This window comes from Elephantulus edwardii, unplaced genomic scaffold (assembly GCF_000299155.1).
Source record: "Elephantulus edwardii isolate Elephantulus edwardi_28Jun2011 unplaced genomic scaffold, EleEdw1.0 scaffold00055, whole genome shotgun sequence".
NCBI lineage: Eukaryota > Metazoa > Chordata > Mammalia > Macroscelidea > Macroscelididae > Elephantulus > Elephantulus edwardii.
The window spans coordinates 12,410,867-12,425,105 of record NW_006399805.1 but is presented as its reverse complement, the minus strand read 5'-3'; the positions used below and the strand labels follow the sequence as shown (position 1 = coordinate 12,425,105).

The 14,239-nt window shown below is 58.9% G+C and overlaps 1 protein-coding gene across 1 annotated transcript in view; it reads left to right on the top strand.

Annotated features, from left to right (window-relative positions):
* The window catches only part of EPHA1 (EPH receptor A1), a 47,318-nt gene that overhangs the window by 28,880 nt on the left and 4,199 nt on the right, over nucleotides 1-14,239 (top strand). Inside the window, exons 4-16 of the mRNA XM_006887253.1 lie at nucleotides 985-1,052; nucleotides 6,833-7,114; nucleotides 8,328-8,724; nucleotides 9,087-9,242; nucleotides 9,472-9,816; nucleotides 9,893-10,020; nucleotides 10,101-10,251; nucleotides 10,682-10,778; nucleotides 11,031-11,089; nucleotides 12,492-12,617; nucleotides 13,542-13,727; nucleotides 13,836-13,897; nucleotides 13,973-14,179. Coding sequence (XP_006887315.1) covers nucleotides 985-1,052; nucleotides 6,833-7,114; nucleotides 8,328-8,724; nucleotides 9,087-9,242; nucleotides 9,472-9,816; nucleotides 9,893-10,020; nucleotides 10,101-10,251; nucleotides 10,682-10,778; nucleotides 11,031-11,089; nucleotides 12,492-12,617; nucleotides 13,542-13,727; nucleotides 13,836-13,897; nucleotides 13,973-14,179 — 2,264 coding nt within the window. The remainder of the gene's footprint in view (nucleotides 1-984; nucleotides 1,053-6,832; nucleotides 7,115-8,327; nucleotides 8,725-9,086; nucleotides 9,243-9,471; nucleotides 9,817-9,892; nucleotides 10,021-10,100; nucleotides 10,252-10,681; nucleotides 10,779-11,030; nucleotides 11,090-12,491; nucleotides 12,618-13,541; nucleotides 13,728-13,835; nucleotides 13,898-13,972; nucleotides 14,180-14,239) is intronic.

Below are 14,239 nucleotides of genomic sequence, written 5' to 3'. Positions count from 1 at the left end.
GGAGGTCGCCCGGGGCCGGGGAGCCGCGGCCTGCACCCCTGTTCTGAGCCCCGCTCCGGGCGTCCTGGCCAAGGTCTGCGCCGGGTGGCCTCGGAAGTGGGAAGCGCCCTGGCACCCAGAATGGGGCGCACCCGGGGGAGGGGGAGGACTCAGAGCAGGACTCCGGGTGGGGGCCAACTCTCCGAGGGCAGAGCCTCCATTCCAGGTCGACTCCACTCTGACCTGGGTTGTCCCCCTCTGAGTTGGGCCTGTCCCCCTGGAGCTGGGTCTGTACCCCTCCATGCTGGGCCGCGTCCTACACCCCACAGCAGAGGCTGGACCCCTCGGAAGTCGGGCCTGTTGCTCCCTCTGGACTACACTTGTACCCCCTCTTAACTGGGTCTCTTACCTGCTGTGAGCTAAGCCCATTGTAAGGTGGGTCTGTGCCTCTCTAAGCTGGGCCTGGTCTAGGCCTATACTCACTGGGTAGAATCTGTACTCACTCTGGGTTGGGCCTGTTCCCCATCTAGATGAAGCCTGCATGAAACTTGTACCCCCTGTGGGCCAGGCCTGTACCCTCTGTGGGCCAAGCCTGTATCCCCTCTGGGCTAGACCTGTACCAGGTCTGGGCCAAGCCTGTCCCTCCTCACTGGCCAAAGCAGGTCTTGGAAAGTGGTGGTCCGGAGTTGCTGGCCTCACCCTCCCCATTTAGAACTTGCTCCACCCAGAGCTGCACCCCTCTATCCGTACACTTCTTCGGTTCTGTGACAGAGCCCCAGGCCCCCTCGACTCAGCTGTCAGATAGCCCCTTGATGCTTCCAGCACCTGCTTTAACTGAGACTCGGCCCCCTGACCCCTCCCCAACACCTCTCCTATCCTCCTTGGAGGACGCCCCTCCCCAGGGGTCACAGCTGTCAGGAGGTGCACGTTGCTCCCCCTCCCCAGGGGCATGTGGGTGGCACTGGGCAACCTTCCCCTGGTGACAGCCCCTCTCTACCAATGCAGTGACTCTGATGGACACCAGCACGGCTGAGGGGGAGCTGGGCTGGCTGCTGGACCCCCCAGAGAATGGGGTAAGTGTTAGTGGGGCTGGATGGTGGGAAAGGGTGGAGAGGCGGCTGGAGGAACCCAGAAAAGAGCAGGAAAAACTGGAAGTGTCTGCTGGCGAGGCCGTGGGGGGGCTGAGTCAGAGCCTGCCGAACGGGCCTTGGGGGGGGCAGGCTCACCCCGGAACGCCACCACAGCCTGCACCTCCACCTGCCCAGGGGTCTCTGAGCCCATGCTCTGGGAAGAGTGGGTGTGCTGGGTGTGAGGGGTAGAAACACCCCAGCAGCGCTCTGAGTGGGTGGGCTGCAGGAGTGAGTCTCGGGGACCAGGGAACCCCAAAAGGGAGAGTCTTAACTGTATGAGGAGAGCCAAAGCTTCTGGCACAGTGTCCAGAGGACGCGTCCCACCCTTCGTTAAGTGGCTACCGGAGGTCTAAACCCCACATCTGCAGCAGAGCACGCACACCCTGGACTCCAGCCTCTCGCCATGCCTGCCCCATCCTCTTTCATGGAGACCCCCGGGCCTCCAGGGCAGGGCGCAGGTGAGCACACCTCCGTGCCCGCTGAGCCTCGCCCCCCGAGTGCTGCCCCTCACTCCGAGTAGGACCACAGTGCTACTGCTCTCTTTCTGGGCTGTTGGCGTCCCGCCCCGCTGGGTCCTGGGCCTGGCTCTGTTCTCTGCTTGCCCACAGAGGCCTGTAATTAGCGTTAATAGACTAAACCTAATGTATCCTACAGGAGGGGCTGCTTGGGAAGTCCTGGATTAGAGCAGCCGTAATGAGCACCTCATCCCCATAAACCAGCTAATCACTGCACCGTGGCGGCAGCCGTCCATCTGCTGCCCGCACAGGCCCTCTCTGTCCCTCTGCCCTGTCCACCAGGCCAGGCGGCCTCGCTCCAGAGGACAGCCAGCAGGGGCACTGCCGCTGCCCACCTGCCCTTCCCCTCCCGTCTTTGCGGAGCATGTGTGAATCCACTCCCCCACACGTGTGTACAGACATGCTTTGTGACACACATGTGTACACGCTTGTGAATGTTCACACTCACGCGTGTACACATGCACTTACGGACACGCACACACAGGTCTGCCTCTCCACAGCGTGCCCCAGAGCCACCCACAGCAGCCACGTAATAAATGACAGGATCCTTCTTGCTGGCCCCCACATCTGTCACTGCTGAGACATGACCAGATGGGCTGCATCTGGAAACAGCTGCTTCCCTGAGCTGCAGCTTCGACGGCAATCCTCCTAATGATCTGCTCCTTCACCTCCCGCCTCCCCAGTCCGGGCTCAGACCAGGCTCTCAGCTCTTATGTCTCTCCATCCACCACTTTTCAGATCCCCCATCTCTGAACGTCTGACACAGTATCGACGTGGGGTGTGTCCCTGCCTCACCTTCAGGAGTGCCCTCTCCTGCCTCTTCTCGGTGCAGAGAGGAGGGATGGTGAACACCCTTCACTGCAGTGGGGAGAAAGTCAAGAGACTTGGGCTTGGGCAAGAGGGTGCCCACAGCCCTCGCTGCCTCACTCCTGCCCTCACGTCATGGAGGCAACTCCTAGACTCTCAGGGCCACTCTTCACTTTACCTGGAAGCAAAAATAAGGAAGAATGGCTGGGAATTTTTAAAAAAGAACAATGATGAAACAGACTGGTCCAACCAGATATCAGAGCACACTCTGCATCAGCTGTGATCAAAGCATGCAGCGTGCCCTGAGAGCACACAGGCCAGTGGGGCAGACGGGCCATGCCAAGCCCACATTCATGAGGTCCAGATGTGACCCAGCGAGATTGCCACTCAGTGTAGAAAGTGGGGGAATCAAAAAGCCCACAATCAGAGCCCACAATGTTTATTTTTTAAAAAAATCACAGTAAAGTTACCCTTGCACTTCATACCGTGTGCAGAAGAACAAGAAGACATTCTAAAGAGCTTACAAATGTAAGTCTCAAAACCCCAAGCTACCAAGATGCCCAGAGAAGATCTTTACAAGTCTTGGGATGGGACATCTTCCCAGGTGAGAGCCCAGAAATCATCAAGGGGAAGGTGAGAGGTGTCATTACGTGAAAATTGCAAATGTGTGTCAACATGAAAGATGCCATTACATGGCAGGTGGCCAGCAGGGAAAATCTCTCAGGCCTACCTTCCCAGCAAATGATTAATCCTGGAAGGTGGAAAGGGAAGCCAATGCAAATGCATGACTGGAAGAGAACAGTGGAAGGATGAGCCGGAGTGGCCCCAGATGATGGCAGAAAAGGCAGACACCCCAGGAGCAGAGGAGAGCAGGTGCTGCCCCTCCGAGAAGGCCAGTGACCAGGGGATGAGACTGCCCTTGCCTGTCACGCACTGCCACCGAGTCGGAACTGACACAGGCTAAACCACACAGCCTCGGACGGCGGGAGACGGCTTCCCATCCTGCTCCAGAGCAGCTGGTGGATTCAAACTGCCACCCTTGACTTGGCAGTGTAGCTCCCTCCCCACTAGGCCACCGGAGGACTTGTTTATAGGATTGGCAAGAAGGACAAAGGTCGCTAGTAACATCCGGTGTGGCTGGGGTTCTGGGAAAATGAGAGTTCTTGCTGATAGGGGTGCAGGTGCATAGAACTGTTCTGGGGGACAGTTTGGCAAAATCTTGGGACATATGTATGTCTACACCACTGGACCTATAGACAACATGATGGATGGAGAAAAGATTGAGATTGTCCATAACGTCATCTTACTGGGATCCACAATGAACACACTTGGTGGCAGCATTCAGGAGATCAGGAGACAGACGTAGTGCCTTAGGGAAAGTCTGTAGTCAGGGACCTCTCGAGATGACTGAGAAGCAGTGCTATCTGTTTGAAGGCTGATACTCTTGTTTCTCTTCAGATCGAATAAATCTTTCGCCTTTTACTGTTTGAAGGCTGATTCAGGCTATAGTCTTTTCAGTCACCTGCTGTGGTTCTGATAGCTGGACAATGAATACAGATACCAGAAGAGTTGATGCGTTTGAGCAGTGGTGTTGGAGCAGAGTTCTAGCTATCCATCCCATAACAGCCAAAACACCAGACAGACAGGTCCTGGAGCCCGTGCCACCAGGATGTCCTATGGAGGCAGGGATGGCACATACCTTGGGCGTGTTCTTAGGAGAGACTGTTCCTTGGAGAGGGCTGTCATGCTTGGAAAGGTGGAGGGTCAGCAATAGAGGAAGACCCTCAGCGAGGTGAATCGACACAGCGACTGCAGCACAGCTCCAGTGTATGAGATAAGGATGGCACAGGATAGAACAGGGTTCAGATATGTTGCTATGAATCGTACTCAACTTGATGGCACCTAACAAAAGCTCTTTAATCCAACAGCCTTACAGAAATCTAGACATTTTTATTTCAGAAAAAACTAGCTGGAAACCTCAAAAGAGTCCATCATTAGGCGACCAGATAAATGGACTGGTATTCGGAAGAGCAGTCCTTGGAAGAGGACAGCATGCGTGGTAACCTGGGGGGGGTGAAACACGAATCCACGTACAAAATAGCTGCTGAGAGTGGCCCCAGGCACTCCGCAAGCGGGAGTCGAGAAGCGTGCGCACAGCTCCGTTCTGCTGTGCCCAGGGGCTCTACAAGACCAAATCAGGTCTCAACAAGACAGAACTGACTCCGCAGCACCCATCAAGGCGATTGCAACTTGGAGCAACCCCCCAGGGCAGAGCTGAGCTGCTCCAGAGGGGATATCTTTACGGAAACAGACTGCCCCATCTTTCGGCCTTAGAGAGGCTGGGGAGTTCAAACCACTGACCTGGTTAGCATACTAGGCCTTTAACCACTGCAGCACCCATCTAGATCTGTGGTTCAAAGGGTCTCCAGGAGATGTACTCAACGGTACAGAGTGACGACGGCCACCCAAGGGGGGCCAGACTCAAAGCGACCCTCCAACCACGTTCTGTAAATCTTCACAGCAAGAGATTGTTCATCCTCCCATGAAGCAGCTGATGGATTCGAATTCTTGATCTTGCAGTTACTGAGACACCAATTGCGCACGACACCAGCAGGGATCCTGTCATAAATCATGGCACATCCATATGATACTGTGCTAGTGCGTGGGCTGCCCAAAAACACTACATCTATGAATGCACAGTGACTCGGATGGCAGACTCAGTGCCTTGAGTGGTGCTGGAGACGAATGCTGAACATGCCACGGGCTGCCGAGAGAACTCAGGTCTCTCCTGGAGAGGATGAAACCAGGTTGCTCCTAACGCAAGGGTTTTTAAATTCTGTCTCGCATCCTTTGAGCTTGTTGCCAGGAGGGGCCAATCCTAGAAGAAGGACATCATGCTTGGAAGGGTGGAGGGACATTACAGGAGAGGAAGAAGCTGGATGAGATGAGTTGACCCAGTGACTGTGGCAGTAGTACCATGTGTGTCAGAGACAGACTGGCTCGGAATAAGGCCGGGGTCAGAGCTGTTGTCCAGAGGTTTGCTGTGAGTTCTAGTCGACTTAATGGCACATACCAGCAATCTGCTTATGTGGCATCTTACAAAGACTTCTTTTTAAAAAATACTCATGATGTAGAGACAAGAAGAGCTAAGGTTTCTTTCTTGCATGTAAATCTGACTTTCCTTAACCAGCAGACTGGTGAAGTGTCTGGGCTCAGAGTTGACAGTACCCACTCATAGTTTTGGACAGCTGTTGACCCGCTCTGTGCTTCAGATTCCCTGAGGAAAGAGCTTAGAACTGGCTGCATCACGTGAACCACTCTTACTAATTACCGCTAAGTTTTGAAAGTGGTTTTGCTGTAGAAACTGGAGGAGAATTAAGTAGAGAATTAGAGCTGGGCCAGCTTTGGCAGTGGGTGACCTTGACAATGGCCACTGTGGCAGAGGCATTGGAGAGGGCGAGTTATTAGATGCCATCAAGTAGACCATGGTCCACAGCGACCTGTGAACGACAGATCTGCACCCTGTTCAGCATCTGACGTGCGCAAGCCCGTTGTCAGTCACTGTGTCAATGTGTTTTGTTGAGGGTCTTCCTCTCTCTCATTGACCCTCTTCCTTCCCCACCGTGATGTCCTTTCCCATGGCCCCCCTCCGGACAGCATGTCCAAAGCACGTGACACGGAGCTTCACCTTCCCTCCCTCTGAGGAATACTGTGCTTGTCCTTCTTTCAAGACCTATTTGTTTGTCCATCGGTCATCCATGCTGTGTCCAGTACTTTGGCTAAGAGCAGTACTCCTCCCCCCTAAAACCTGGGGGGCTTTAAGATTCATCAACCCCCATTCTCTGAACACAGACACAGCAGGTTTTGGGAACAAGCTTGTGCTACAAAGATCAGACTTTGGGGTTCCCCGTGGCCCTGTCACCGTGATGCAGGCTGACTTGGCTCTCCTGCCGTGTGCGGGCAGTGCAGGGGTCGTCTGGTTTTCACACACTGGAGCTCTGTGGCCACCCTGCCCTAGCCTGTGCTCACTCCCATCTCATTTTGGTAAATCGCAGGATTTCGGATCTGGGGCCGTGCTGTTGCACCCTCACCGGCCTGCAGCACAGTGCGCATGGCTTCTGTGCGCTGGGAAACCCGGTGTCTCCTGGCTGCAGGCTTCAGAGGCGCCCAAGGTACCTCAGCTGTGAGCTGTGCGCTGTGCCTCAGTGCTGTTCAGAGACCTGCGGGCAGAGGGCACTCATCACAGGGGGCCAGGCCTGGACAGGCCATCAGGAGTGTCCTGCCCAGCTCACATAGACACTGTCCGGTGGTGGGGTGGGGAGGCCAGGCCCCCACCCTCTCCATCGCTCTGGGGAGCAGCCCTGACCATATCTCTCCCTGCCACCCCCTCTGCACACACAGTGGAACGAGGTGCAGCAAATGCTCAACGGGACGCCGCTGTACATGTACCAGGACTGCCCGCTGGAGGACAGCGGCGACGCCGACCACTGGCTGCGCACCAACTGGATCTACCGTGGCGAGGCCACAGCCCGCGTGCACGTGGAGCTACGCTTTACGGTCCGAGACTGCAAGAGCTTCCCACGCGGCTCAGGGCCGGCCAGCTGCAAGGAGACCTTCAGCCTGTTCTACATGGAGAGTGACCAGGACGTGGGCATCCAGCTCCGCCGGACCATGTTCCAGAAGGTCTGGCCCTCACCCCCTTTCCTGCCTGACACCCTGAAGAGAGGAGGCCAACAGGAGAGGCAGGGTATACCAGCAGGCCAGACAGGTCAGGATTCCTGTCCACCCACTGCCTGCTGCGCCCTGGCCCTGCTGTGAGAAGGCCCTGGTGCCAGTGGGTGCCCAGAGCTTTCAGGAGAGAGCGCAGGGATGCCAGGGAACTCGGGAGCTTGTGAAGCAACCAGCTGCCACCGGAAGGCTCAGAGTTGAGCTTCTCCTCAGTAGAATGATGGGGTGGAAGCCTGCTGCCCTGGAAATTCAACTCCAGGACGCAAACCCATGGCCGTGAAATAGTTCTGACAGAGGCGATGGGTGGGACACGGCAGAACTGGTCCCCAGGCTTTCCTCAACTGGAGGGCGAGCGCACGGCCACATCTTCCCCCCACGGGGCAGTGCTGGGTCTGAGCCCTGATCATTCCGTCAGCAGCAGAGCACTCAAACTCTGCACCACCAGGGTTCTTATCTCTAGAAACTTTAAAACCCCAACAAACCAAACAATAACAAAACAACTCCCTGGTGTCACGTCCAGGCCACAGTGGGCTTCACAGGGCTCCACGGCTGTGTACCTCCACAGGGTCACAGGGCCCCTTGGTTATACGCCTTCACAGGGGAAGACTGGCCTCCACGATGACTTGAACTGCTAATCTTTTGGTTGCTGCAGCAGGACTCTGTTGTTGAGTCCAGCCTTGCAGCCCCTCGGGGCAGTTCTCTGTTCTCCAGGGTTTCTATGAGTCGGCACCGTAGGAGGCAGGTGTAGGATTAGGTGGGAGGCATGCCCAGGGGTGGGGCATGTGGCCAGCACCCCACAACCCAGCAGAGCCCCCTGCCCTTCCAACTTGAAAGCCTCCTGGCTGCAGTGGGGAACAGGCCGCTGGCTCAGTGAGCTCTGTGCCCCCCAATAAAACGGCGCAGTTTGTTGGGATTTTTTTATGATGCCACGCTCTATAATGGAGCAGCCTGTGGTCCGAGGCAGGAGCCCCTCAAGGCAGCCCTGTCACTGGCCCTTCCACAAGCTGTGTGACTTGGCCAAGCTTGCCTGTCCTGTCCCATCTTACAGGGTGGCTGTAGGGGCTCAGGGGCAGGTCAGGAGGTCCCCACCCAAGGGTCACCTCTCACAGCCAGCCCCCTCGCTGGACAGCAGTTCCGAGGACCATGACCTAGCCCCCTCTCCCACCAGGTGACCACGGTGGCCGCAGACCAGAGCTTCACCAGCCGGGATGTGGCATTGGGCGCCATGAAGCTCAACGTGGAGCGCTGCTCACTGGGCCGCCTGGCTCGCCGTGGCCTCTACCTGGCCTTCCACAACCCCGGGGCCTGTGTGGCACTGGTGTCTGTGAGGGTCTTCTACCAGCGCTGCCCTGACACCCAGCATGGCCTGGCTCACTTCCCTGGCACACTCCCAGGCCCAGGCGGGCTCGTAGAGGTGGAGGGCACCTGTGTGGCCAATGCCCAGGCCGGCCCCTCCGGGGCTCCCCGCTTGCACTGCAGCCCGGATGGCGAGTGGCTAGTGCCCGTGGGACAGTGCCGGTGTCAGCTAGGCTTCCAGGAGGACCCTGGGGGAGCAGGCTGTACAGGTGAGGGTGCAGGGTGACAGGTGAGGATGTGGGGAGACCCTGGGTGAGCAGGCTGCACAGGTGAGGGTACAGAAACCACAGCTGCAGGCATGGGGCCAACAGGGGTGGGGGTGACAGGGAGGGTGCAGGGGTAACAGGTTTGGGTGTGGAGTGATTCCAAGAGGACACGGGGAAGGGGCTGTGCAGGTGAGGACGCAGGATGAGTGAGAGGCATAGGCTGGCACGGTGGGCTCTGGCTCAGAGCGATTTTGGCTCTCACCCTCGGAGACACCCGCCCAGGTGTTTCAGGTGTGCTGGACAGATTGAGGTCTCATCCGTGGTCCATCAGCCATCACCTGGGCTCTCCTTTGTTCCCTCCTCAGCCTGTCCCCAAGACTCCTACCGGGCTGACGTGGACACTGCCCACTGCCTCAAGTGTCCCCAGCACAGCTCAGCCGCAGTGGAGGGGGCCACCATCTGCACCTGTGAGACTGGCTACTACCGAGCCCCTGGGGAGGGCCCCCAGGTGGCCTGCACAGGTGGGTTGGCCTGGCAGCAGGGCCACTAGCTGCCACACTGAGCACTGGTTGCCGTGGGGACCACCCAGGACTTATCCTAGCCCACTCTTCTCTGACCACAGTCCGGGGGTGGGGGGGAGGGGGGAGAGGACGGGACTGAGCCCTCTCCACCCCCAAGGTCCCTGGAGGACCAGGAGCTCCAGATGGGGTGGGGGACATGGCCCCCGCTGAAGGACTTCCCCTCCCACAGGGCCCCCGTCAGCCCCCCAAGACCTGACCTTTGCTATGTCGGGGATGCAGCTCTCACTGCGCTGGGAACCCCCAGCAGACCTGGGGGGCCGCCAGGACATCAGGTACAGTGTGAGGTGCTCCCGGTGCCCTGGGATGGGCCAGGATGGGGGCCCCTGCCAGCCCTGTGGGGGCGACGTGCGCTTCTCCCCAGGGGCCAGCGGGCTCCCCCGGCCAGCAGTGCGCATCGACGGCCTCCAGCCCTCTACCAACTACACCTTTGAGGTCGTGGCCCAGAATGGGGTGTCGGGGCTGAGCACCTCCAGGCCTGCCAGCGCCATGCTCGGTATCAGCATGGATCGCACAGGTGAGGTGAGGGACAGGCCAGCAGGTGAGGACTCCTGCCGCCCCTCCACCTCCCTCACCCCAGCCTTTCCTCCCAGAGCCACTGGCCGCCCTGTCCCTGCATCTGATACGAAAATCGCCACGCCAGCTGGAGCTGGCCTGGGCGGGGGCTGAAGCTCGCAGCCCGGGGGGCAACCTCACCTACGAGCTGCACGTGCTGAACCAGGTCAGAGGGAGTCTGTTTGCAGCCTTCCCCAGGGGCTCCCGGCTCCAGCCCCTTCCTGGCTGACACGAACCCGCCTGCAGGACGAAGAGCGTCACCAGACAGTTCTGGAGCCCAGAGTGCTGCTGACCGAGCTGCAGCCGGACACCACGTACATCGTCCGAGTGCGCATGATGACCCCGCAGGGCCCCGGCCCCTTCTCCCCCAGCCACGAGTTCCGGACCAGCCCCTCCGGTGAGTTCTCCACTTCTGCCCAACACTCAGAGCTTCTGCTGCTCCACACCGCCACTCTGCTGGCTCCAGGGCCCAGGGCCATCTGTGTGCAGCGGACATACGCATGTACACACATACACGCACAGGAGCTGCGTCAGGCACACCACACACACATGCACGTGCACACACATCTCCCACTGCACAGGTACAGGCAGCCCCGCTGAGCTGGCTGTCACTGCTGCCCCAGCCCCCAGACCTACCTGAGCCCAGTCCTGACCGGCTTCCGGCCCCAGCTGAGCCCACTCATTCCCCAGCCCTGAGCCCACTCTTATCCCAGCCCCAGCTGAGCCCATTCCTGCCCCAGCCCCTCGCCCTACCTGAGCCCACTGCTGCCCAGCCCCCAGACCTACCTGAGCCCAGTCCTGCCCGGCTGAGCCCACTCCTGCCCCAGCTTCCAGGGCCCTGACAGGAGGGGAGATTGTAGCCGTCATCTTCGGACTCCTGCTGGGCGTGGCGCTGCTGCTGGGAATCCTTGTCTTCCAGTCCAGGTGCTGTTTGCCCAACTGGTCCCGCCCCCTCCCTGTGCCCGCCAGGAGCTCCATGAGCCACACCCCATCCTCCCTGTGCCCGCCCCGAGCTCCCTATAGCCCAGCTCTCCCACCCTGGTACCACGTGTGTCTCTCTCCCATCCTGACCCACCCCTCATCCCAGAGAGTGCCCCACCAGTGTGGCCCCAGCACCCAGGCTCTGCTGAAGGCCTGAGGTGGCCCTGGAGTCTGAAGGAGCTGCACCCCCAACAGGAGAGCCCGGCGGAGGCGGCAGCAGAGGCAGCGTGAGCGTGTCCCCGATGCGGACCGAGGTGAGGGTGTGTGACACACAGAGGTGTGTGTTTCTTGTGTCAACATGTATGTGCACAAATGTGTGTCTGTGTACATGTGTGTGCACTGTATGTGCATGTGTTCATGCGCCTGTGAGTGCCCTTGTGTATGTGCACAAGCATGGGTGTATGATCCCATGTGCCCTGTGTATGCAAGTGTGTGTGTGTGCGTGCGTGTGCTTTCTGTGGGCACATGTAGGTGTTCATGTGCCTGTGTGTGCCCTTGTGTATGTGCACAAGCATGGGTGTATGATCCCATGTGCCCTGTGTGTACAAGCGTGTGTGTGTGCGCTTACTTTTTTGGGGCACGTGTAGGTGTGCAGGTGCCTGTACGTGAATGTTTGCAAAAATGTGTGCCCTGTGTACATTCATGTGTGTGCACTTATGTGTGTGGTTGCCTATTAATGAGCTTGTGTGTGTGGCTTTGTGTATACACACGTCTTATGTGAACAGACGTGAACAAATGTCAGCTTTGCATTGGCACTTATGTCTGCACGTGTCTGCATGTGAACACATGTGTCTTCATGAGCATTTGTGTGTGCACCTCCTGCATGCACATGCATGTAACCACATGTGCAAATGTGGGCCGTTTATATCTGCATTATGTCCGTATGTGAGCGCCTTTGTCTGTGCAAAGCTGTTTGTACAGGTTTGTGTTTGGTGGCAGGGAGAGGGGGTGAGGGAGTGCACCTAGGATCCCTCGTGTGCGGGGACAGCTCAGCGAACACAGAGTTCTCTGCCCCGTGGGCTCTGTGCTCTGCTAATTAGCTGTGGCTGATTGATGGCCTCTGTGGTTGATTTCCCGGAGACGAGGGGTGGTGAAGACTGTTAGCCACCAGGTCAACTCTGGGCAGCAGCTCTACCCACTAGCTTGTCCCCTGAGCTAAGCCTGGTCAGGAGGACAGCCCTGAGCGTCCAGGCTTCGTGCTGCCACCTCATTAATGAGTGGCGGGGCTGAGCCGGAACCCGGCCATGAAGTGAGGATGACGGGCTGCATGAGGAGGAAGCCGACACAGGACTCCTGAGGACACAGCAGCTCTGAGTGTGGACGGGGCACTGGGAAGAGCCATGGTCACTCAAGTGAAGGGCTCAATGCCCCCTGTCCTTAGGACCCTCCTTCTCACCATCCCTAGCTCTGGGGCCCCTGACCTGAGCACCCCATCCCACAGAGGACAGATCGAGGTCCCTGAGCAGGGCACTGCATTCCCCCAGATGACAGACCTGGAACCCTGAGCTTGATTCCCCACCCCCCACTGAGAACAGACCTGGAGTCCTGAGCTGGGTACCCCACCCCTCAGGGGATAGATCTGGGGCCCTGAGCTGGGTACCCCACCCCTCAGGGGATAGATCTGAGTCACTGAGCAGAGCGCCCTGTTCTCCACAGAGGACAAGCTCTGGCTGAAGCCATATGTGGACCTCCAGGCGTATGATGACCCAGCCCAAGGCGCGCTGGACTTCACACATGAGCTGGACCCGGCAGGACTGGTCGTGGACACAGTCATCGGGGAAGGTGACCCCTGCACTCTCTGGGTGGTTCCTACAGGCCCTGCCCCTCCCCCACCTCCACCCCACACATCACCCCCAGGGCCCCCCGCTGCCCTGCCTCATCAGTAGCCTGCCTGCTTTGGCCAGGGCTCCACCTGATCCCTCTCAGCTGAGGTTCTCAGAATTCCCGGATGCAGGAGTGCCAGGCTCCTAGTCCACAGTGTACGCCGGCCCTCGTGTCCTTGTGCTGCCCTGGTCCCTGGGGCCAACTGGGGAAATGGATCTGGTGGAACAAAGCTCACAGTGTGCATGCTGGCAGGGCAGCTGGGCCCAGCTGTGACCAGGGCCGCAAAAGCGGGGCAAGTGACCGCCTGCCCTGCACCTCTCCTGGCCCTTCTATCCCTAGCCCTTCCATCCAGAAGCCCCTTCTGCCCCCTGGCCCTTCTGTCCCAGCCCTTCTGTGCCCAAGCCCTTTCCATGCTCAAGCCCCTCTGTTTCCCAACTCCTTCTGACTCCAGACCCTTCCATCCGCAGCCCCTTCTGCCCCCTGGCCCTTCTTTCTCCCAGCCCCTTGTCCCTCACCCCTTTGGCCCCGGCCCTTCTGTCCCCAGGCCCTTCCATCCCCTAGCCCTCTAGGCCCTGGCCCTCCATCAGGCCCCTGCTCCTCTCTGTCTCCCAGTCCTCCAGCCTCAGCCCTGGGTTCCTGAGTCATCTGTTTATCTCCCAGTCCGCAGGCCCCCAGTTCTCCATTCATCTCCGTGCCTGGTGCACACACAGCGCATTCCCCAAGCACTCTGTCACTCAGGACGGTGGTAGCAGAGGGGCGCTCCCTCCCTCCCCACCCCCCGTCCCTCCAGAGACAGGAAAAGGGCATGGGGGGCTGGAGCTCCTCCCTGTCCATCTGGGGGCCCGGCCTGCCCTGGGGGTGACCCTGCTCCCCTCCACCCAGGAGAGTTTGGGGAGGTCTACCGAGGCTCCCTTCGGCTCCCGAACCAGGAATGCAGGACAGTGGCCATCAAGACCCTGAAGGACACGTCCCCTGATGGCCAGTGGTGGAACTTCCTACGGGAGGCAACGATCATGGGCCAGTTCAGCCACCCCCACATCCTGAGGCTGGAAGGCGTGGTCACCAAGAGTATGGAGGGGGTCCCCACAGGTGGGAGGCAAGATGGGACAAAGCCTGAGGATGGAGGGGACAGGGCTAGGCGCGTGGACACCCTGACACTGCATGTGCTCTGCCCAGGAAAGCCCATCATGATCATCACAGAGTACATGGACAAGGGCGCTCTGGATGTCTTCCTGCGGGTAAGCAGGTGCAGGTGCCTGGAAACGCCCTAAGCTCGGGGCCCAGCACCCCCTGACGTGTCCGCTTCACTGCAGGAGCGGGAGGACCAGCTGAGCCCGGGACAGCTCACCACCATGCTGCAGGGCATAGCGTCCGGCATGAGCTACCTCAGTGACCACAACTACGTCCACCGGGACCTGGCAGCCAGGAACATCCTGGTGAGCCAGAGCCTGTGCTGCAAGGTGTCGGACTTCGGCCTCACTCGCCAGCTCGACAGCTTCGATGGCACCTACGAAACCCAGGTGTGAGCGCTGCACGCGGCAGACACACACCAACACACTAACACGTCACACACAGTCACA